We start from the raw sequence: 22,184 nt of genomic DNA, 5'->3' as shown, positions 1-22,184 counted from the left end.
TTGTTTATTCTGAGGCTCAGTTTTGGTAAACACTGCACTCTCTAACTGTTGCCAAGACCTGTTGTGTTCGTCACAACAGAGAAACACTGGAAGCAAAGTGTAGAGTCAAAAGAGCAAATGACCTGGATGTCCAGGGTGGGGTTTCAAGTCCTAGCCCAGAGTGGCAGCATGTGACACTGACTCTCAGCTGCTCAGGCAGGAAAGGACTGGTATTGCTGGACTCTCCCTCAAAGATGTTGGCATCCAAATGAGATAAAGAATACCAAATGCTCTGGTGACCCAGCAGTCTCATGCCCGGGTATCTACCTGGCAAGAACAACCTGCAGGTCCACACAAAGACTGAACAGGAAAGCAAGAACCAGCTTCACTCTCTCATGACCACCAGTGGCCTGGCTGCTGCAGCAATCCCAGTTCATCTGATGGTAAATGAATGAACGATGAGACACATCCCACCAACAGGGCACATGCACCAACAAAAAGGAAAGCACTCCCTGATACAGCAGCTGCACGGAAGAACCCGAAAGCATTCTACCAAATGAAAGAAGCCAGACAGAATCCATAGGATTCCAAAAAATACATAAAATTCTGGAAACAAATACATAAAATTCTGGAAAAAAACCAAAACTGTTGGGACAAATGTCAGATCTGTGGTTGCCAGGGCAGAGGCTGGGAGAGGGAGGAGGGTTCCACTACAAAGGGGTGCAGGGCTGAGCACAGTGGTATATACCTGTACTCCCAGCTACTGGGAGGCTGAGGCAAGAAGATGACAAGTTGGAGGCTAGCCTTAGAGAGACTTTCTCCAAATAAAAAATAAAGGCTGAGGATGTGGTTCAGGGGTGGGTTAGGGTTAGGGTTCTAGTACTGCAAAAAGGAGGGAGCCATGAGAGCCTTTTACAGGGCTGAAAATCTTGTCTATCTTGACCTTGGTAGCATTTATATGAGTATATGTTGGTCAAAAATCACAGAACTATACCCCTAAAGAGGGAATTGTACAGCATGTGGATTATACCACAATAAACATGACCGAAAAAGGGAAAAAAACGGTGCTCTGGGAGATCAGGGAATACCTTGTTTCATTCTGAAAATCTAGTAATGTTACACTGTGGTTTAGCCATTAGTTATTTTTTTTAAATAAACCTGAATTGTAAAGCACAGAACTTACCTAAATGCAAAACTTATCTAAACTCTTCTGTTGGTACAACAGAAAACAATGCAGAAAGCAGGTCTCTGAACTCAGAGCTTTTAAAAATCTACACAAATACTATTTTTAAAACAAAGAAACACAAAACAATCCAGATGAAAAACACTAGTGGCAAAGGTTGTGTATACACTACAACTATTAGTCACCTCAACAGAATCCAAGTCTGGGTTTGGACTACGAATGGCTACTTTTTCTGTGTTTTCTGAATTTTTGAGTAGCAATTATTTTACAAGGGCAAACATTTAATTTGCTTGTATCATTTATGACTTCTTAAGATAGCAAGGTACACAAGAACACAGACTGCAATCCTCATTTGTGAGATGAGGCAAACTCCCAGTGTTTGCAGTATCTCGACCTCAGTCAACAGGAAGGTGGTCAGTGGGTGAGCATGCTGGTCACATCTGCACTGCGGCTGCTGCATACCTTCACAGGCCCAACAGGCATGTAACAAAGCATCCTTCCAGAATTAGCCCTTACTCAAGAACCAACAGCTACCACCAGGCTCTAACACATCTGCTTGACATTCTAAGACTCTGAGGAAGACATTAAGCAAACCTTCAACCTGGGGCAGAAAACCAACCAACCTCCATTGCATTGTTCTTCAAAATCCTCTCTGTAAACTCTGCCCTGAAAATAACCAGCACTTAAGTGAACCAGTTGGGAAAAGAATCCATCCTCCTGGCTAAATGCAGGCGCATAGGAGCTCACACAAGCAGGTCGAAGACCTGACTGTATCGATTGGCACCATTTCTTGACAAATCTAGCAAAAGAAAATGAAGGTGAAAGTGAGGTGCCCCATGCATTTCTCTAAAATTACCCAGTGCATGAGGTGGGGCAGGTCCAGATGGGATGGATCGATCACATATAGATCACTGCCCAAGCTCGGGGTGGAAACCAGCTACTTACAGTCTTCCCTCTTGTGTAAGCGTGAACATTTCCACATGCACCAGTGAATCCTCGTCTTTGTTTTAACACACCAATCCAACAGGTGAAGTGGTTGGTGAAAATGTACCTTGACCACTACTTGTACACCTTAGCAGGTATTCCAGCTGGTGAAATAAGAGGGGGAAGCAGTGATGCATTCCTCCTTGAATTTCATGAGGCTGGACACTGACTGCCTTTGTGTGTTACAAGACTTCTATGAAGGTCACCTGAAGCAGAGCAGGGCAACGGGGCTCAAGGCATGGCTTTCACAGGCAGAAACATGTGATTGGGAATAGCACAGGAAACTAACGCCATGCACATAGTAGGAAGGCACTTCCTACTATGAGCCAAAAGTATTAGTGGTCAGTGACAAGTCAAGCAACTGCCATGGAGTAATGTGGAGTATAATCTGCATTAAGGAGAAAGGAAGAGAAGGGAATATGGAAGAGAGAGTCAACTTTTTAGTTCATTGTAATTAAGAAAGCTTTAAAGATTCCTGAACTATTTAAAATATTAACCTAAGGAAAAATACACTTTTTAAAAAATATTTGCATTCTTTTATTTATGTATTCATTCATTCATTCCAATCAGTTATACATGGCAGCAGAATGCTCTTCAATTCATTGTATACAAATAAAGCACAATTTTTGATGGAAAATACATTTTTAAAACTAGAATCATTAAAAAGAAATAAACCATTCTGAAATTCTAACATGTTTTAGAAAACTTAAGATTCAATAACTAATTTTAGAATGAAAAGGCCGGTGTCAACGTAGCACAGGGGAGTGCTGCATGCATCTTCAGAGGACCAGCATGTGCTAAGGTGGTGCCCTGGGGCCTGGAAACCAGGCTGAATGTTCCCATGAGATGAGCATAAATATTAGCCAAAAGCACTTAAAACTCAAAAGCTTTTCCACACTTAAAATAAAATGGGCCTGGAGATTACTAGGGGCTTATGGCTTGGGTATGGAATGTCCGTCAAAGCCATTGTGGTCCCTACCTTGGCTGTATAGGAAGGTGGGAGACCTCTGGCGGGGCAGTGGGAGGAAGCTGAGTCACTGGAGACATGCCTGCAAAGGGGTCACTGAGACTCTGGCCTTCCCTCTCTCTTTGCTTCCAGGCCACCAGGAGGCGAGCAGGCCTCCTCTGCCTGTGAAGTGCTGTGTTGTCCTAAGGCCAAGCGATCACCAATCAAAACCTCGTACCATGAGCCAAAAGAACCATTCTTCCTTTTAAGTTGATCATCTCAGGCATTTTGTCACAAGAATAGAAAGCTGGCACACTACAGTAGAGCATAATACCAATTCAGACTTTTAAAGTTCTTTTTATAAAAGTACCAAAATAGTAAAGATCTTGTTAGAAGAAAAATCCTACATCACCAATTATTTTTCTGAAACAAGATTAACTAAACCACTCATTTTGTGAGCAAGGGGTACACCAAGACAACAGTTTTATTTTCTTGATATTTAAAGTTTCCCATGAGAAGCACAAAATAAATATTTACATGGGGACCACCCTTATGCATAGCAACCTGTAGGAGTGGCAGGAATGACTACTGCCCTGCAACTGTGCTGGTCACAAATATTTACACAACTATGAGCTTCCAGGGAAACTTTCTGCTTATTTCATGAGTGTAGAAAGGTCAACACACACACATGTTCTACTGTATCCTCACAGAACATCCTTTCATCACTACAGAGGCTGTAAACCAAACCAGTGAAAAGAGACTAAATTCTCTAAGAGGCAAGTTTCCTTTATGCTGTTCATGTGTTGCTTCTTTGTCTTTAGTGTTTCATCTCCCCGCTTATGTCTGTCCTTTCTGTCCATAATTAAAGCAAGCTTAAGGGAAAGCTATTATCATCTGAAACATCTTGTGAAAGGTGGATTTTAACAAGGACCCCAGTGTGGCAGTGAGAGCAAGGCTGCACCAATTCCTAACCTCTTCAGGGCCTCTGGCCACTCTGGAAACCCCCTGAAGGCTACAGACCTTCTCCTAGGACACTGCACACACGCAACCTGAATGTAATTCCCAGGAATCCCCTGAGGCCACTAAGAGGTCCAAAGACAGACCCCAGTTAATAACTGTTGGCATATGAAATAAAAATACCTAATCTGCTCTTTAACTGAAGAGACCAGGGCTAGAAGAGGGTGTTAAAGTTGGTTTCCATTAGACCAGTCAGGCTGCCCCCATGCTAAAGCAAAAAGACGGGAACCAGGCACCTATGGGCCATCTACCTACCACCAAGCACAACAAGGAAAGCAGCCAATCAACACAAGCAAGCAAACCAAACCACCAGCACGTTCTCCAGGGAAACAACCAGTCTCAGAGAGGGGGGACACACTCCTGGATTAGGGGCTTCCCGACCCAGGTGAGCTCTCCTGCCTGTAAAGCCCTGTAAACATACAGACCTCCCATTTACAAACAAAGATCTGAACAGGGTGCGGGGATAATACACTTAGGAAAAATGGTTCTGGGACACTGGATATTCATATACAAAAGACGGGAGTTGGACCCACCTCACAGCACATATTGACTGAGCCCACACTAACTAGATCACAGCCCTGAATGTACAATCTGTGGCTATAAAGCTCTTGGAAGAAAAAATGTATATGAACAAACCTTTATGACCCTGGATGAAGCACAGCTTCTTATATATAACATCAAAAGCACAAGCAACGACAACAACAAAATGTTAGATATGTTAGACTTCATCAAAATTAAAAACTTAGCTGGACAAAGTGGCTCATGCCTATTATCCCAGGTACTTGGCAGGCTGAGGCAGGAGAATGTCAAGTTCAAGGCCAGCCTGGGCAACTAATGAAACCCTGTCTCAAAATAAAAATTTAAAAGGCACCTGAGAGAGTGCTTGCCTAGCATGTGTGTGACCCTGGGTTCAATTCCCAGCACCACAAAAGGAAAAACAAAACAAAACAAAACAAAAACAACTAAACTAAAACTTCTGTGCTACAAATGATACTAAAGGAAGGTAAAAACACAACCCGTAAATTGAGAGAAAATATTTGAAAATTCTGTCTGATAAGGTTTGTAGCCAGAACTCTTACAACTCAACAAGAAAAAGACAATCTAATTAAAAACTGGCAGAGATACTGAATAGCTATTTCTCTGAAGAAGATAAACAAATGGCCAATCAGCATGTGAAACAATGCTCAGCTCCCTGGCAGGAAGAACATACAGATCACACATCACAGACTGAGCCTGCGACCCTCAAAGACAAGCGTAGGTAAGGCTGAGGGTCGGATCCTCACCCAGAGTAGTCACTTTGAAAACCCTCATTTCGGGGGCGCTGGGGTTATAACTCAGCGGTAGAGTGCACACCTAGCACATGCGAGGCCCTGGGTTCGATCCTCAGCACCACATAAACATAAATAAATAAATAAAGATATTGTGTTCAACTAAAAAATAAATATTAAAAAAAAAAAAAAAAGAAATCCCTCATTTCCTCAAAATGTCACCATGTGACACAGCAACTCCACTCCTAGGTACACACTCAAGAGAAAGAAGACAGTACACCGAGGACTGGGGAGGTGGAGGGTGTGGCTAGCAATCCCCAATACTGGAAAAAAGAGATATCCATTTAAAAATTCATACATGTATGCTCACAGCAACATTATCCCAAAACAAAAAAGGAGAAACAACCCAACTCTCCACAGCACCTGATGGTGATAAACGAAGCACTGCAATATGCTATATCATGGGTGGACCCCCAATAGGATGCTCAGAGACAGGAACCAGGCACAGCAACACTCTTGGACTCGAGTGTATTCAACATCCCAAAGAGTCTTGTATAGGGGGTGGGGGGACATAAAATGACGGATGCTGTGTGTGGGATGTCTTTCTAAGGTAATGACAATGTTCTAAAATTAGATCGTGGTGATGGCTGCACAACTCTGCGCACACCAAACACCACTGGATCGGATGTGTGCACAGGGGGATTTTATAGTGTGAATTACATCTCAACAAAATTGTCTTAAAAAGATCTGACCTAGATGGATCCTTCCCTCTTCAAAACACACCAGTCAGCCTTCCAGAAGAAAAAATACACACGCGCATTTAACAGTCTTCAGCTCAACTGAGCCCCACGAGGCTGGCCAGGATTCTGTAGGGTGCGTCTCACCGTGTCAAGGGCAGAGAGGTGGCAGGGAGGCTCTCAGGAGAAATAACCATCCGAGTCCCACACAGAGAGCAGGAAACTAGCTGGACTAACCTTTCACCAGCAATGTGTGACCCGAAAGGAAACTCCACTCCCAGCTGGCAGGACCACCCAATGGACTTCCCACACAGCCCACTGAGCAAGCCACCTGAAGGCACCTCACGACAAGATGAGGGCAAACATTTTAAAAAGGGCAAGATACGGAATCTAAAACAGAGAGACCAATTGGGAAGACGACGGGAAAGTCAGACCCCCCCAGAGTCCAGAAACATCAAGACTGAGGCTCCACGTGGGAAGAAGATGGATCATGAGTTTAAAACACCCAAGGAATCATCGGCTGACGATGCAAGTCAAAGAAGGACAGTTTGCAACTGGAGACAGAGCTCCTCAAGTGAAAGCGAGCAGCAGCCAGCAGTCCAGGCTCCCGCGATCTTCAGACCGCAGAGCGCTAACTGCGGAACACACCTGAACAAAACTGGGAAGACACAAACACAGCCACAGAACCCAAGCACAAGGGTAGTTACTGCCACAGGAGCACCCAAGTCCGGGCACAGCACAGTGACCACACGGGCAGGCCTGGCTGCTCCTGCTGCTTGGCAGGTGAGGAAACAGAGACACCGAGACTGACTGACTTGCCCTGGGCACAGGGCCAGCAAGTGCAGCGCTGCCCTCACCATCACCGCAGGCTGTCTCCAGAGCAGAGATCTAGCAACCCCACAACAGGAGTGAAGTCGGGAAATAACCCAGTACCCTCGGCTTACGCTGCTCTCCAGAGGTCAGGCCAGGAGTAAAAACGCTGAGGGCAGCATTCGCATATATGAGGAAATCGCAATTCTTGGCTTTCTATGACATGAAGTGTGGCAAGGATTGCCTGAGACTATAGCCCTAATAAACCCTCCTTTCTCTATGCTCCCTGGAGGGGAAAGTACTGGGGATTGACCCCAGGGGTGCTCTACTTCTGAGTCAAATCCCCAGCCCTTATTTTTTATTTTGGGACAGGGTTTTATTGAATTGCCCAGGCTGGCCTCAACCTGGCCATCTTCCTGCCTCAGCCTCCTGGGTAGGTGGGATCACAGGGGTGTGCCACTGTGCCTGGCTGCACTGTTCTTAAAAATTGTACTATATCTTGTTGCTAAAAATTAGAATTTCTAAAGGGAAGAATGGGGCTATTAATCTCCTCTTACATCAGAAATCAGAACAGAGCAGAAAGGCTTAAATACATTGTAGAAATTAAAAAGGAAACCAGAGATAAACTTGAAACAGTGAGAAAACCACCGAGGGCAGGGGTGGAGGTGGGTGAGATACACCCTCATCTATTATAGCAGAAAAGCAGTTTTAGACACACAATCCCTAGAATTGAAAAATCAAGAAATGGTAGTAAGAGTTTAGTATTTCATCATCTCGGTAAAAATCACAAACAGAAATGAAAATAGAAGTAGCTAAAACATTAAAAGTGGATCTCCCTTCGTAACAGGAGGAAGAGTAGGGAGAACTAGATCCAGAGATTTTTTGCTGTGTATTCTTCTGAAAATTTAACAATTTACTAGTACAATTAAAAAACAAATATCTGACATACAGTAGTTGGTTTTTTCTTTAGAGCTGCATGGAACCAGAACACCGAGCCATCCAGCCCACCCCTTTCCCAGGTGAGTGGCTAATGGGCTGGCTGTCTTTTCCACAGGTGGCCCAGGATTGTGTCCTGTCCTATGCTTCCTGACAAAGTGACACTGTTTCTCCTCCATGGAAAGGCGGAGGCCCAGGGCTGGGGATACAGCTCAGTTGGTGGAGTGGTGGCCTTGTGTGCACAAGGCCTCGGGTTCAATCCCTGACACCACAGGTGCAGGCCCACATCCTCTCCACCTACGGCATTGGTGATCTAGCATGTGAGGCATCACGCTGCAGGCAGCGCAGTGGAGAGCCCATGCAGAAGGCCCAGGCAGGGAGGGAGCGAGGGAGTCTGGGGTGGGGAGGAATGCCCAAAGGATATTTCTAGCTCAGGTGTCAGATTTTATGAGCACTCAGATTTTGGATGTCCAGTACAGTGAACAGCTGTCAATCACACGTAGGTATTTTAATTAAATTGAGTAAAATTTAAAACTTGGTGTTCCAATCACACTAGTGACACTTCACTTGCCACATGCACCTAGCTCCCATCAACTCTACAGGGCAGGCCTGGTGGGTAGTGCTGCCTCAACTCCAGTGAAAGACTCACAAGAGGCCAGCTCTCCCCGCCCCCCTGCTCAGAAAGAAATGGCTCCGCAAAATAAATGCTGAGCTCAGCCACTGGTTCTTGGGGTGATCTATCACACAGCCATAGTGAAAGGAACACAAGAGAACTGGGGGTCCAATCGTGAGGACATCTGCCAGAGCTCCACGACAGCAGCCAGAGGTGCAGTGCAGTGAAAGCATGTCCCAGGTCAGTGCTCGGAGTGTGACTGAACAGAGGAGTAGCAGAGGAAGTCCCCGCCCCACACAATCTGCAACCCCAAGCACCCTCCAGGCACCAGAAGGCCTGGGTCTGCTACTCCAGAAAAAGTCACCACTTCCTGCCTGAAGAGCAGCCGCAGCCTCAGAATGTCAGCCTGTGCATCAGACAAAACCCCAATCCTAGCTTCTTTCACAAGGTGGAGTCTTATTTACTAGTCCAGTTTTTATAGTTGCATAAAATTCTTTACTTTTTGAAGTATTTTGTAAATCTTAAAACTTTCAAGCTAAAAAAGTTTTTTTAAACAAACAAAAACCTTAGAAAGTATTTATCAACATTAACCCAAAGCTTTCTCTTTTAAACTTTCCTTACAAAGAAAAGTATTTTAAAGTATCATTTTAAATTACTGGAACCAATGGAAACTTGGAGTATCAAAAACGAAAACAACCTGAGGTTCAAGTGAATCTCCCCTAACCCCCAGACACAGCAGTGGTTCCAAGACCTTATTTTCAACGATGAATGACAAAGGTACGCTGAATGACCTGGAAGGGACGGAGCCCATCTGACCACAGCACAAAGCCAGTTGCTGTGCAGATGACAGAACCTGCCACCTCAGAAGCTCCAGCTGCATTCTGGTCTCACAGCTGGGTGTCACAGAGTCTGACCTGCCAGAGACACGCAGCAGAATCACACACCAACAAAAGAAGGGCAGCCCACAGCCAGGATGCGCTGACTGCTGACAGCTGCCTCCTCACGTCTCCTCTGTCTACACTTGAACATGTCCACAGGAAAAAGTTAAAGCCAGACAACAAGCAAATTCTTCCAGGTAAACATTCTAATTTGAAACACGAAGAAGGGTTATCATGGTATGAGATGGGGGGTGATGAGAATTTCAATTATGAATGAGAAGACTCAAAACACCAGAAAGAAGCACGCAGTGCCTCTGATCTATAACTACCATCCCAGTAAGGACCACCACACTGCAGAGCTGGCTGAACCACACTTCACAAGGAATGCTAATAAAGGTACAGCATCCCAAACATGAACTGCTCCAAAATGTGAAACTGGCTGAGTACCAGAATGATGCCACAAGTGACACTTCACCTGCCTCAGGTGCTGGGTCACAGTCAAAATGCAGGTGCTCTAAAAAAAGCACATAAAGTTACCTTCAGACTCTGTGTATAAGTAAGGTTTATATGAAACAAATGCACTTCATGCTTAGATTTGGGTCCCATTCCAAGATACCATTAGGTATATGAAAATATTCTAAACTCTGTAACAAAGTCCGAAATCTGAACCAGTTCTGTTATTTTAGATAAGTCTACTCAACCTACAAGCACAGTAACTAAATTTCTTAGCCCACAATCAATAACAAGAAGGGAGGCTAATAAAGACATACTCAAAATGAAAAGGCTGTTGCTAGTCTAATGGGAGAGGGAACAAGAGACGAGCCACATGAGACGGGGTGTTCACCACCAGTGATCACAACATGAAGGAGAAGCAGTAACCAGAATGTTCAAGGGAAGGCCGCAGACTTGCAGTCAAGCCAGATCAGGTCCCTCAGGTACTTACTCCCTATATGAACCTTGCCAAGTTATGGAGCCTCTTTTATCCTCAGAGAGAGAAAGAGCAGTAGCTAGGGTAGTGGGCTTGGCTTGATGACCAGAAGAGTCCACGTTAAAGTATCCTGGACTTGGAGTCTCTAATCCCAGCCAACACTTGCCTGCAACCCATGAGATACACTGAGGCAGAACCACCAAGCTGAACTGCTCCTAGGGTTCCAGTCTCAGAAATTTCCAGAGAGAATGAGTATTTACTCCATTAAGCTACTATGTTTTGAAGTACTTTGTTACACTGCAATACAAAATGATATATTACACTTAGGGAACAATGTTTCTATTAGTTGAGCTGCTAAATTTTTTTCCTAAACATAGTCTTTAAGACTCTTTGCAATTAAATATTAGATTACATAAGGGAATCCTTATGTAATCTAATATTTAATTCACCTAAAAAAGATGCTCATCACCTTATAACAGCGTGTTTACAAAGCAGGATATCAGGGGCTGGGGTTGTGGCTCAGAGGTAGAGTGCTTGCCTAGCATGCATCAGGCACTGGGTTTGATCCTCAGTACCACATAAATGTAAAATAAAGATATTGTATCCACCTAAAACTTAAGAATAAATATTTTTTTAAAAAGCAGGATATGAGACTCAGTATTGAATTTAATTATATTTTATAGTACTGGGGATTGAACCCAGTTCTACCATTGATCTACATCCCAAACCCCTTTGCTTATTTGTTTTATTTTGAGACAAGGTCTCACTAAGTTGCCTAGGCTGGCCTAGAACATGCAAACCTCCTCAGCCTCCCAAGTAACTGGATTATTTATAGGTGTGCATCACTGCACCTGGTAGTACTGAACTTCTTAAATTCTACGGTGCTTGTGCGCAACACATAACAGAGGTAAAAATCCAGAGTGCACCATAGTTCAGCACCTCAGGCCCAATGCCACATCATATACACACTATCTGTATACTGTTTTTCAGCTTTACTATGTGTTGTTGTTGTTGTTGTTGTTGTTTTAGTTTTCGGTGGACACAACAAGTTTATTTTATTTTTATGTGGTGCTGAGGATCAAACCCAATGCCCTGCGTATGCCAGGCGAGCGCACTACCGCTTGAGCCACATTCCCAGCCCCTTTACTATGTGTTTTAACATTAACAGAGGACTCTTGATCCTACCTGAATGAGGCATTTGCTGACGTCACTAGCACACAGTGCTTTGTTGCAGCTCAGTGACCCAGGGAGCCACATCAGGAGTGTCAGGAAGGCTAGCATAAGCACAGCAGCATGATGTGACTTCATGATGCTTCAGTAAGATGAAGGCGGATCAGTACTCCCAGGAAGCTACACAGACAGACAAGCAGTTGATTCAAAGGTTAATGGCAGGGTAAAAGACAAGTACTGAAACGGAAATCAAAATGAACCAAAACTGGTTGTTTGTGTCAAAATACTTTGAATGATCATTTCAAAATCATCCCAATGAAAGATTAAACATTCAAAAATTAAACTATATATTTTTAAATATATCTTTATTTTATTTTTAAATTTTTTATGTGGTACTGAGGATCAAACCCAGTGTATCACGCATGAAAGGCAAGTGCTCAACCACTGTGTTACAACCCCAGCCCTAAACTATATCTTAATAATGTCTTCATAGTCATCTTCAAAGACCTATCATACAGAACCTACCCAGAAATGGTGACCTCGAAAGTTAAGTGACCATGTCTACTAATTCTTAGTAACCAGAAAGTTCAACACGCAATCAATGAGTTTCAGTACTATGCTGCTACTATTCAACTTTGATTTCAGGTCCATTATTCAACTTCAAACCCACATAAAAATTACTAATGTTATAATATAATTTTAAAAACACTGAACAAGATTTTTTTTTTTTTTTTTTTGGTGAGGGGGTGAACCCAAAGACTCTTGCATACAGGGCAAGCACTCTACGTCTGAGCTACATTCCCAGCCCCAATTTTAAAATGTTTAGAATCAAAACAAACTTGTAGGTGGAAATTATTCTAATGATTATTTATGACCATCTTGCTTTATCTCTTTTTTGTGTGTGTGTGTGTTTGCTTGACTTTTTTTTTATTAGAGCTTTATAGTTATACATAATAGTTACACATAATTAAAGAGTTTCACTTTATCTCTTAAGAGAATAAAGCAGCTCAATGAAAGGAGTCGAGTCCGAAGTCATTCCTTAAATAATTGAACCAATAACAAAGGGGGCAGTAAATTATTAATTGCATTAAGAATGCTGAGTAATCCCAGCAGCTCGGGAGGCTGTGACAGGATGATTGCATGTTCAAAACCAGCCTCAGCAATTCAGCAAGACCCTGTCTCAAAATGAAACATTAAAAAGGGCTGGGGAGGGACCAGAGTTGTGGCTCAGTGGTAGAACGCTTGCCTTGCACATGCTAGACACTGGGTCCAATCCTCGGCACCACATATAAATAAATAAAGGTATTGTGTCCATCTACAACTAAAAAAAAAGGAGGGGGGGGCTGGATATGTGGCTCAGTGGTTAACCACCCCAGGGTTCAATCCCATACCAAAATAATAATAATAAATAAAATAAAAAAATTAGGGGGAGGGGGGATAGTAGAGGATAGGAAAGGCAGCAGAATACAACAGACACCAGAATGGCAATATGTAAATCAATGGTTGTGCAACTGATGTGATTCTGCAATCTGTATATGGGGTAAAAATGGGAGCTCATATCCCACTTGAATCAAAGTGTGAAATATGATATATCAAGAACTATGTAATGTTTTGAACAACCTACAATAAAAATTAATTTAAAAAAAAAATTTATTTTGTGGGCTGGGGTTGTGGCTCAGAGGTAGAGAGCGCTGGCCTAGCGTGTGCAAGGCCCTGGGTTCGATCTTCAGAACCACATAAAAATAAATAAAAATACTGGGGAAACACGTCTTAATGTCATTCCTATTCTGTTTTATCTATGAAATGGAGATTTAATAAATAAATAAGTATTATGTTCAAAAAAATTATTTTGTTAGAACCATGGATTCTTAACTTATTAAGAAGACACTACAGGGGCCTGGGGCTGTAGCTCAGTGGCAGAACGCTTGCCTTGGATGTGGGAGGCACTGGGTTCGATCCTCGGCACCACATAAAAAATACACAAATAAAATATAGGCATGCTGTCCATCTACAACTACCAAAAAAGGGGATAAAAAAGACACACACAAACAGCTTAAGGAAGAGAAAATGTACTTTCTTGAGGTTAAAAACATCTCCAAGGAGCTGGGACTCAGTGGAAGAGCCCTGGGTTCGATCCTCAGCATCGCATAAGAATAAATAAAATAAAAATCCGTGGACAACTAAAAAAAAAAAAAAAAATCTCCAAACTATAACGAATCAAGTAACTACTGAGGCAGGAGAGGTAGCCGGTGGGTGGGGGTGAGCACACTCCTGGGCATCAGGGACACCCGCAGGGACGCTCCGTGACCGGGGGTCAGGGCCGCGCAGGGTGGGTCAGGGCCGCGCTCCGCAGGCCCGACCCGGCCCCTCCGCGCCCCGCGGGCCCCCGCGCAGCGCAGCGCCGGCCCCACTTCCGGGCCCTCGGGGCGGCCCCGCGAGGCCCGAGCAGGCCCCCGACAGGCTGTGCCCAGAGCAGCTCTCACCTGCGACCACCAGCCCTCCCGCGCCCGTCAGTCGCTCCTCTCACCGCGGGCCTCGCTGCGGACCGCCCGAACCCGTGCCGAGGGCTGCGGCCTGTCCACCGAGCCGCAGAGCGACGCAGCGGGCCCGTCCCCACGCCGCGACGTTCTCCGATGTCGGCCCGGTGGCCCAGGTCCCCGAGGCGCTGCTGACAGCAGCGGGGCGCAGCGGCAGCTTTTGTCTGCGCGGGCGGGCGCGCGGGGCCCGGGGACGCGCAGGGGGTGGACGGGGGCGTGCGGGGCCCCGGGGCGCGCAGGGGGCGGTCCGCGGCCCCGCCCCGCCCCGCCCGCACCTGCCCCGCCCAGATAGGCGTCGCCCCGCCCGCTCACCGTGCGCCGTCGGCCCTAGTTTCCTGCGGGCACGCCGCGGCGGCCGCGCGAGTGAGGCCGGGCCGCGCCTCCAGCCGCCCCTTCGCGCAGCACCCGGAAGCTTCCGCGCCCCTCAGCCTCGAAGACTGGGGCCCGGAGCCGCCTCCTCTCGGCCCTCGCTCCCGGCTCCGCCCGCCTCGGCCGGCCCCACCCACCAGGGGGCCCCGCCCCTCCAGAAGCCACGCCCCAGGCTCGCCCACTCGCGCGCGCCCCCGCAGGGAACCCAGCCTGGGCGAGCGCCGCCCTGGTGCGCCTTCTCTCTGCGGTCTTCCCCGCTGCTCCTGCGGCGCCTGGGTGGGGCCTTCTCAGGCCCCTGCAGACCTACCGCCAGACCCGAGGTCCTGGGGTTGAGGTGTTGCAGTCGACAGCCGCTGGGATCAAAGGCCGACCTGCGCAGGGCGCCGGCGAATGCCCGCCGCAGCCCCGGGGGCAGCTGTTCTGCGGGAGATGCACCGCGGCCTCCGCGGAGCCGCCCATCCCGTACCGACGGGCGGACGCTGGCCCTGGTTGACGTCAGCAGCAGCACGCATTTCCAATGCAGGCTTCTGGACTGGCCTGGGGCCCACTGAGTCAGAACCTTCCAGACTTCTTCAGGGTTGGTGGAGATCCTTCTGTCAGCCGAGCTGTTATCCCAGCGGCTACGGAGGCTGGACCTGAAGATCAGGAGGATCGCGAGTTCAAGGCCAGCACTCAGCAACTTAGTGAGGCCCTAAGCACCTTAGGGAGACCCTGTTTCAGAAAAGGAAAAGGGCTGGGGACGTGGCTCAGCGGTTAAACCCCCCTGGGTTCAGTCACCCCGTAGCACAAAACAAACAAAAAACTCCTTTGTGTCCCATCATCCCAGGAGTGGCACACTCATAAATATTTAAATATACTATATTGTATTTACATACCAATAATATGGTAATTATAATGTTAATACTCCTGGAAGCTCTAGATTATCATTTCCAACTGATTTTAAAGCACCTGTGTCAATTGTTTTTGAAATATTCTCAGAATTGAAAATTTAGGATTTAATGGATTTGTAATCTGCTGAGTCCTTGGAGTGTCCATCCGGATTTAGCTCAGCGATGGAAATGAAGAGAAGGCTGCGTGGATCCTGGCCGGGAAAGCCCCAGGCCCTGGGAAAGGAACTAACCTGAAGTCCAGCACAGAGGGCAGCGGAGCCCATCTCACTTGGGCATCATTTCAGGCTATATTTTACGAAAAGGGAGCTCATCCCAGCAATAGTTAGCGTGTAGGTAGCTGCACTCATCCCCCCTCCCCACCAGGAATTTGCTTTTAAACAAGACCTAAACAAGGGTGTTTAGGTTAGAGCCCATGGAAGTAAATAGTCCACAAAGTCCTTTCCCCTTGGGAACGACCACCTAGTGTGAAACCCTTAAGCTAGGAGGAGTCTCCTTCCCTTTCACTCCCCTTGGTGTATTGTAGGGAACTGGAAGAATGGAAATAACCAAGTGGCTGAGGGGCAGATTGCATTGTCCATACTAGTTCATTTGAAACTCACCCCTGAAAAAAATAAAATAATACATCAAAAAATAAAAACAAGAAAACTCACCTCTGAAAATTATTCTAAGAGGATAATTAAGGGTATACACAAATTTATCTTGATCTTATTTGCAGGGTTACTTACTGGTTAGAGGAGTTATGATACTTCAGATCAATGGAATCAGTCAGCCATTTTAAAAAATGGTGTAGTTAATCAGAGACTCTTAAGCTATTTGGTCTCAGGATCCCTTTACATTTTTTTTTTCAAAATTATGGAGGTTCCAAAGTGGATGTATAGCTGCATCTGTCAAAGCTTTTGAAATTAAAAGAGAAGTTTAAAATACTATTTCATTTAAAAATAACAATAAATTCATTATATGGTAACATAAATAATATTTTATGAAAACTTAAGTATATATTCCCAAACTAATAAAACAGTAGAAAGAGCGGTATGCTTTGAGATTTTTGTTATTCTGTTTAGCATCAAACAACAGAAGCAGCTTTACTTTTATATCTGTTTCTATATTCATACTGCTGTAAATCATTTAGCCTCTAGGAAAGTTAAGTGTATGCTTGGGATAGAACAAGAGCAGACAGTTCACAGTAGCTACGCTGTAGAACCAGCCTCGGTGCCCTTCAACAGATAAGTGGACAAAGAAAATGTAGTACATATACATAATGGATTATTACTCAGCCATAAAGAAATATGAAATAATGGCATTTGCTGGTAAATGGATGGAGCTGGAGACTACCATGCTAAGTGAACTAAGCCAATCCCAAAAAACCAAAGGTCAAATGTTCTCTCTGACGTAAGGATGCTAATACACAATAAGGGGGAGAGAGAAGAATAGAGGTTCACTGGATTAGACAAAGGGGAATGAAGGGAAGGGAGGGGGATGGGGGTAGGAAAGACAGAATGAATCAGAAATAACTTTCCTATGTTCATAGATGAATACAGGACCAGTGTAACTCCACATCATGTACAACTGCAAGAATGAGAAGATATATTCCATATATGTATGATGTCACTCTACTGTCATGTATACCTAAAAACAACAACAACAAAAAGGATGAAAGTGCAAAAGGCAAATGATGTCTTACCATTAAAATACAAATAGTTTCGCGCTCATGAATCCCCCAGAGGTTCACAGATCACACTGCTTTTTGAGCTAATGGGGCAGATGAGTATTGTTGACAAGGAAAGATATTAATGATCTATAAAACTTTTAGAGTAGTCTATATATTTTTGGAATGCATGTACATGTCTAGATTTTTTTAAATTGCATGTACAGGTTTTGAAAAGTTCTGGAAAGATGATCATGGTTTGGGCATGCTTGTCTTAGTGAGACTGAGTGTTGTTACTTGTTGATGTTTTTTCTTGTACATTTGCTGATGTCCTTCCATGTATTACTTGAGTAATAAGGAGAAAATGGTTATTTTAAAATTAATCTTTTCTGAATGGTCATTATAGTGCATGCTTGTCATCCCAGAGACTCAGGAGGCTGAGGCAGGAGGATTGCAAGTTCAAGGCCAGCCTGGGCAACTTAGTTAGACCTTTTCTCAAAATAAAAAATGAAAAGGGTTGGGGATGTAGCTCAATGGTAGAGCACCCTGGGCTCAGTCCCCAGTACAGCAACAAACAAACAAGTCTTTCTGATAGGCCCCAGAGGGTCAAATGGTTGTTAAGCCCTCTCAGGTAGTTATCCAATGGTTCCAGGTCTGTGGTTGAGATTCAGGAACCCCAAACCCACAGAGGTCAATGTGGTGGCTCTTTTATTTGACCAGCAGCCTTTATGTCATTGTGAAGGAGAGGATCTGATGGTGCTGGGATGTTCTTAGTAGGGTTTGATGAATAGGTCAGGGTGGGCACTGACTAGAGGGCTCACTGGCCTCTGTCCTACAGCCACTGGCAGCCTTAGGCATGGGGCCTGGTGTCCTTGGCCAAGCTCTACTGAGCTGGTCTTAATTCCCACTTCTGTTTCTGTTGTGATGGGCAAAAGTACGACTTATGCAGTCGAGGGGAGAAATAAAGAATGTCCACATGCTAATGCCCTTTTCAATGTTTTATTCACTCAAAATCACTCAAAACGTTTCACTCTATAGGTTCTTAATCAAGAAATGACAATTCTTAATGCTGGGCTCTCCAATAGACATAAACCAATTCACAGCAAACAATTCTAAGTTAACTCTAAGCACTGCAAACACACTAATTCATGACAGACTCATTACAGACATTCCCTCTGCTTGCCAAGTTCAAGTGCTAAAGTCTGAGGTCTTACGTTTTAAGTCGAGCAGATGCACCGAGGCTTCTCCTCGTGTGGAGTTGATGGCTGGCTGAGGAGAAGGGTCAAGAGGCTGCTGTAGAGTTTGAGAGTAGTGAGGACAAAGCAGAGGATCAGGTAGATGAGGAAATATGGGATGTCAGTCTAGGTCCTCATCAGGCTCTCAGGCTTGTGTGCATCAGCATCAGCTGGCTGAATGTCTGTCTGTTCATTTGTTCCATTATTTATACTAAGTTTTGGGAGCTTCTGCATGCACTTTTGGTCCCTATCAGCTGTTACCAGGTTTCTTAGTGAGGACATATGGTCTGGTGGTTTCCACCCTAATATCACCCTCCTGGCTCTTATCAGGGTTGTGGAAAGTGACTTGTTTTATCAGGCTATGCTTGATGACATATTGGAGGGCTCTGTGGCTTGCCTGGTGAGAATGCAGGTTTATTTTAAGATAGAGTTTTAAAATGGAGTTGCTTAGGCTAAGGCCATCCTTATAGTTTCTCTACCTATAATCTAGTAAACAAAAGCCCTTAAAATACATGAATGGTGACCTGGCCAATTGGAGCTTCTTGTGCCTTTGCTTTGAAAGGATTCCACAGAATCATATGTGCTAGGACACTTCATGTCCCAGAGTGTTTCTGGGGCACAGGTTAGGTGCTTTGAAACTGGGGTCACCCTTAATGCATCTTAGGGGAAAATAACAAGCTGTTCACCTCAGGGAGGAGTTGACTCATTTAGTCTCTTGTTTGGAAATCCAGTTAACAAAATTGACTCCAGAAGAGAGAAACTAACAAAACAGTAACAATGGAAGAAACTGGAAAAGTTTCATCCTTCCCACCGCCAGGCTTAGCTGGGATCACAGTTCTGGCTAAAATGCCCAGGCTGACCACGGACTGGCAATCCTCTTGCCTTAGCATATCAAATTGCTAGTATTATAGGGGTGTGCCAACTTACCTGACATAAAATGCAGTTTTGAAATAAGTTTATTAAAAAAAAAAATCCTTCGGGCTGGGGATGTGGCTCAAGCGGTAGCGCGATTGCCCGGCTTGCATGCGGCCGGGGTTCGTTCCTCAGCACCACATACAAACAAAGATGTTGTGTCCGCCGAAAACTAAAAATAAATAAATAAATATTAAAAGAAATTGTTTACTATTTAAAAAAAAAAATCCTTCCACATGGGGCTGGGGTTGTGGTTCAGTGGTAGAGTGCTCACCTGGCACGTGCAAGACCCTGGGTTCGATCCTCAGCACCACGTTAAAAATAAATAAATAAATAAACAAGTGAAATAAAGACGTTGTGTCCAGCTACAACTAAAAAAAATAAACTTCACAAAGGGGAGGCAGCTTAGGCAACATGATGAATTCAGAAGCTCATGAGAAGAGGCCACTGATTCTAACATCTTCAAAACCAGAGATCTCACCTCACATCACCAATGTTGGAGAAGTGAAGCCCTGCTGTGGGGCCGCTGTGGAGCTTCCAACAACGTGGCCTTCACATTCCCTTGCAGGAGATCCTTCCTCAGCAGCAACTCTATGGAAGCCAAACCCCCAATGCAGAACTTCTGTTGAGGGATGGATTTTGGAACTTGTATGGCAGGATCCTTCCCCATTGATGCAGAAGACAACCACCCTGGCACTTGTGTCTGGTCTGTTTAAGGATTTGCCCTGCCTTCTTTGAAAGTGCCTCTGTGCCCCAGAGTTTGCACCCTGTGTCGTGGTGGCACACTGGCAGGGACAACAGAATCCATTTTTTCACTCCATCAGAAGGAGTTCAGACGTGGCTTTCAAGACCACAAGTATCATGACAAGGTCACAAACACTTTAGGCTTCAGGGCACTGAAATGCCATGGAGTCGAGAGTATCCGTGGGGGTTGCTGCCCCTTCTGTTCCTTAATGGATTCAGCAATGTCCTTTCCTTTGTCCTGTGAGGTCCAGTAAAGAGCCTACTACAGGGACACGGGGTGCTCATTTGGTCAATGACTTTATCTTTGGAGGTCTATTGGGTGCCATGTTGGGATCCTTGCTTTTTCCAATTAGTGTCATAAAAACTTGCACACAAACACAGATTGGTGGGAAATTTCAGTCTTTCTCAAGGTGTTCAAAACAACCTGGCTACAACAAGACCAGAAACTGACAAATCTTTTCAGAGGTGCCCATCTGAATTACCACCAGTCCCTCATCTCTTGGGGCATAGTCAGTGCAACTTATGAGTTCTTCTTAAAGGTTATGTGAGAAAAGCCATTGGTGAAGTGACATTTATCAACTAAGTAGATCTGAGAATGTAGATTGTCTTGTTCCTAAGTGGCTCATATACAGTTGGTATCATTAAGTCCAGGCTGCACGCATTATGGTCAAGTTACTTTCCTTAGGCAACAACAACACACAGTAAAAAGTTTCAGTAGGAAAATTTAGGGGTTTTTGTTTTGTTTTGTTGCTTTTATCCTCACCAAGAGTTTTTGGCTGATTTTTGGTAAATAGCTGTCTATCTGATGACCTTTCCTAGGGTAATTTAATAGCAAAGATATGATTCTTTTCCCAGAACAGCCTGTAAGAGAGAATGCTGGGGGCCCCTGGGACTTCTCTGGCTTGCTTTGTTACTCTATTCCTTGCTTCTTGCCTCTCAGGAGCAGTTATAAGGGTATTCTTCACGGAACTCAAGCATATACTTGACAGGACAAAGAAGCCAAACAGAGCCGGGCGTGGCGCACACCTGTGATCCCAGCGGCTAGGGCAGGAGGATTATAAATTCAAAGCCATCAATTTAACAAGGCCCTAAAAAAAACAGGGCCGGGCTCTCTGCTTCCTGATCACCATGATGTGAGCTTCTTCCCTCTGCCACACTCTCCTGCCATGATGTTTAGCCTCACCTTGGGCCCTGAGGAGTGGAGCTGGCCTGCTATGGACTAAGACCTCTGAAGCTGTGCCATGAGGTGATCAGCATCCTCTGTTACACAGTCCGGCCATGATGTTCTGTGCTGCAATAAGATCAAGCAATTATGGGCTGAAGCCTTTGAAACTGTCTGGCCTGAGAGATTTCAGCCTGGAATTCCATCTCCCTTCCAGGAAGAAGACCTTGGTGTGGATGGCACAGAAACCAGAAGGCAGGACTTCCTGAAAAGCAGAGCGAGGAGGAGGCAGACAGACTCTATTCTCAGGAAATTTTCACCATTTAAACTGGTGAAAATGTTTAAAAGGAAAAAATGCAAAACTGGGTGCAGAGCCCATGACTTTGTGGATCAGGAATTCAGCCTGGGCTCAGCTGGGCAATCCTTTCATTCCACGTGGAATTGACTGAGGTAACTTGGTGGCATTCAGCTGCAGAGGTGAACTTCTTACTGCAAATTCCAGTGTACTGAGCTGTGCTCAGAGAACCCAAGGAAAGAGATGTTCAGGAATCAATTGAGCATGCTTAGGAATCATAATGGAGGAGTGATACATGCCTGGAGACCAGAAAAAGGTCAACACAGATCCCCCAAAAGGAAGGAAGACACACACAGTCTTGTGCCACTTCACTAGGTCCCCTGCCCACCTGAAGATATGTTCTCTTGCCAAAGTCCTTCTCTGCTCAGACCTTGGCAGTTCAGTTCTTCACCGTGTTACCATGGGTGAAGTTCCTCTTTGTGGGTATCTGGTTTCCTTACAGTCAAGGGGTAGCTTTCTCCAATTTGTAACTCATTTTCTTTTTTGTCAAACCACAGCCAACGACAGAAATAAGCTGTGACTGGATCTTACCAATTAAAGCTAAATTGGTAAGATCCAGTCCTACCAATTATTCTATGTTCTGAAAATGGACCATCGGACTTTCTTTCTCTCTCAGAAAGGAAGAATGCAAACAAGTAACATGATCATAATCAATCCTCCTTCTCTGACCCAAGATCCTGTTTAATGATGGAAGCTAGACCAAAATTCTAAGTGATATCTCAGTTGCAGTCTTCAAAATCCAAATAGGGGTCAGCAGGGCTTGTCCTCCATGCCTCGCTTCTTCCACTTAATGTCCTCCAGTTTTGCTCTGCAAAAGAAACACTCTTAGGAGAAGGAAAAAACCAAGCCACAGACAAGGGAGAAAACTTAGCAAAAGACATGGAAT

The 22,184-nt window shown here is 44.9% G+C and overlaps 1 protein-coding gene and 1 pseudogene across 4 annotated transcripts in view; one reads left to right on the top strand and one right to left on the bottom strand.

Moving 5' to 3' along the window:
* Twsg1 (twisted gastrulation BMP signaling modulator 1) overlaps nt 1-14,826 on the bottom strand; it is a 36,549-nt gene extending 21,723 nt beyond the window's left edge. Inside the window, exons 1-2 of one of the 4 annotated variants that reach the window (XM_076837086.1) lie at nt 14,663-14,826; nt 11,465-11,629 (exon numbers count right to left, since the gene is read on the bottom strand). In XM_076837086.1, the coding sequence (XP_076693201.1) occupies nt 11,465-11,587 (123 nt within the window). In that variant the 5' untranslated portion in view covers nt 11,588-11,629; nt 14,663-14,826. Of the gene's footprint in view, nt 1-11,464; nt 11,630-13,932; nt 14,199-14,298; nt 14,394-14,662 lie in introns of those variants that run through there. The other 3 variants (XM_076837087.1, XM_076837084.1, XM_076837085.1) reach the window with 3 other exon arrangements.
* A 4,625-nt stretch (nt 14,827-19,451) lies between these two features.
* On the top strand, nt 19,452-20,329 carry LOC143382494 (mitochondrial nicotinamide adenine dinucleotide transporter SLC25A51-like; annotated as a pseudogene).
* Nucleotides 20,330-22,184: the final 1,855 nt, after the last annotated feature.

This window comes from Callospermophilus lateralis, chromosome 17 (genome assembly GCF_048772815.1).
Source record: "Callospermophilus lateralis isolate mCalLat2 chromosome 17, mCalLat2.hap1, whole genome shotgun sequence".
Classification (NCBI taxonomy): domain Eukaryota; kingdom Metazoa; phylum Chordata; class Mammalia; order Rodentia; family Sciuridae; genus Callospermophilus; species Callospermophilus lateralis.
This window is presented reverse-complemented; position numbering and strand designations above follow the sequence as displayed.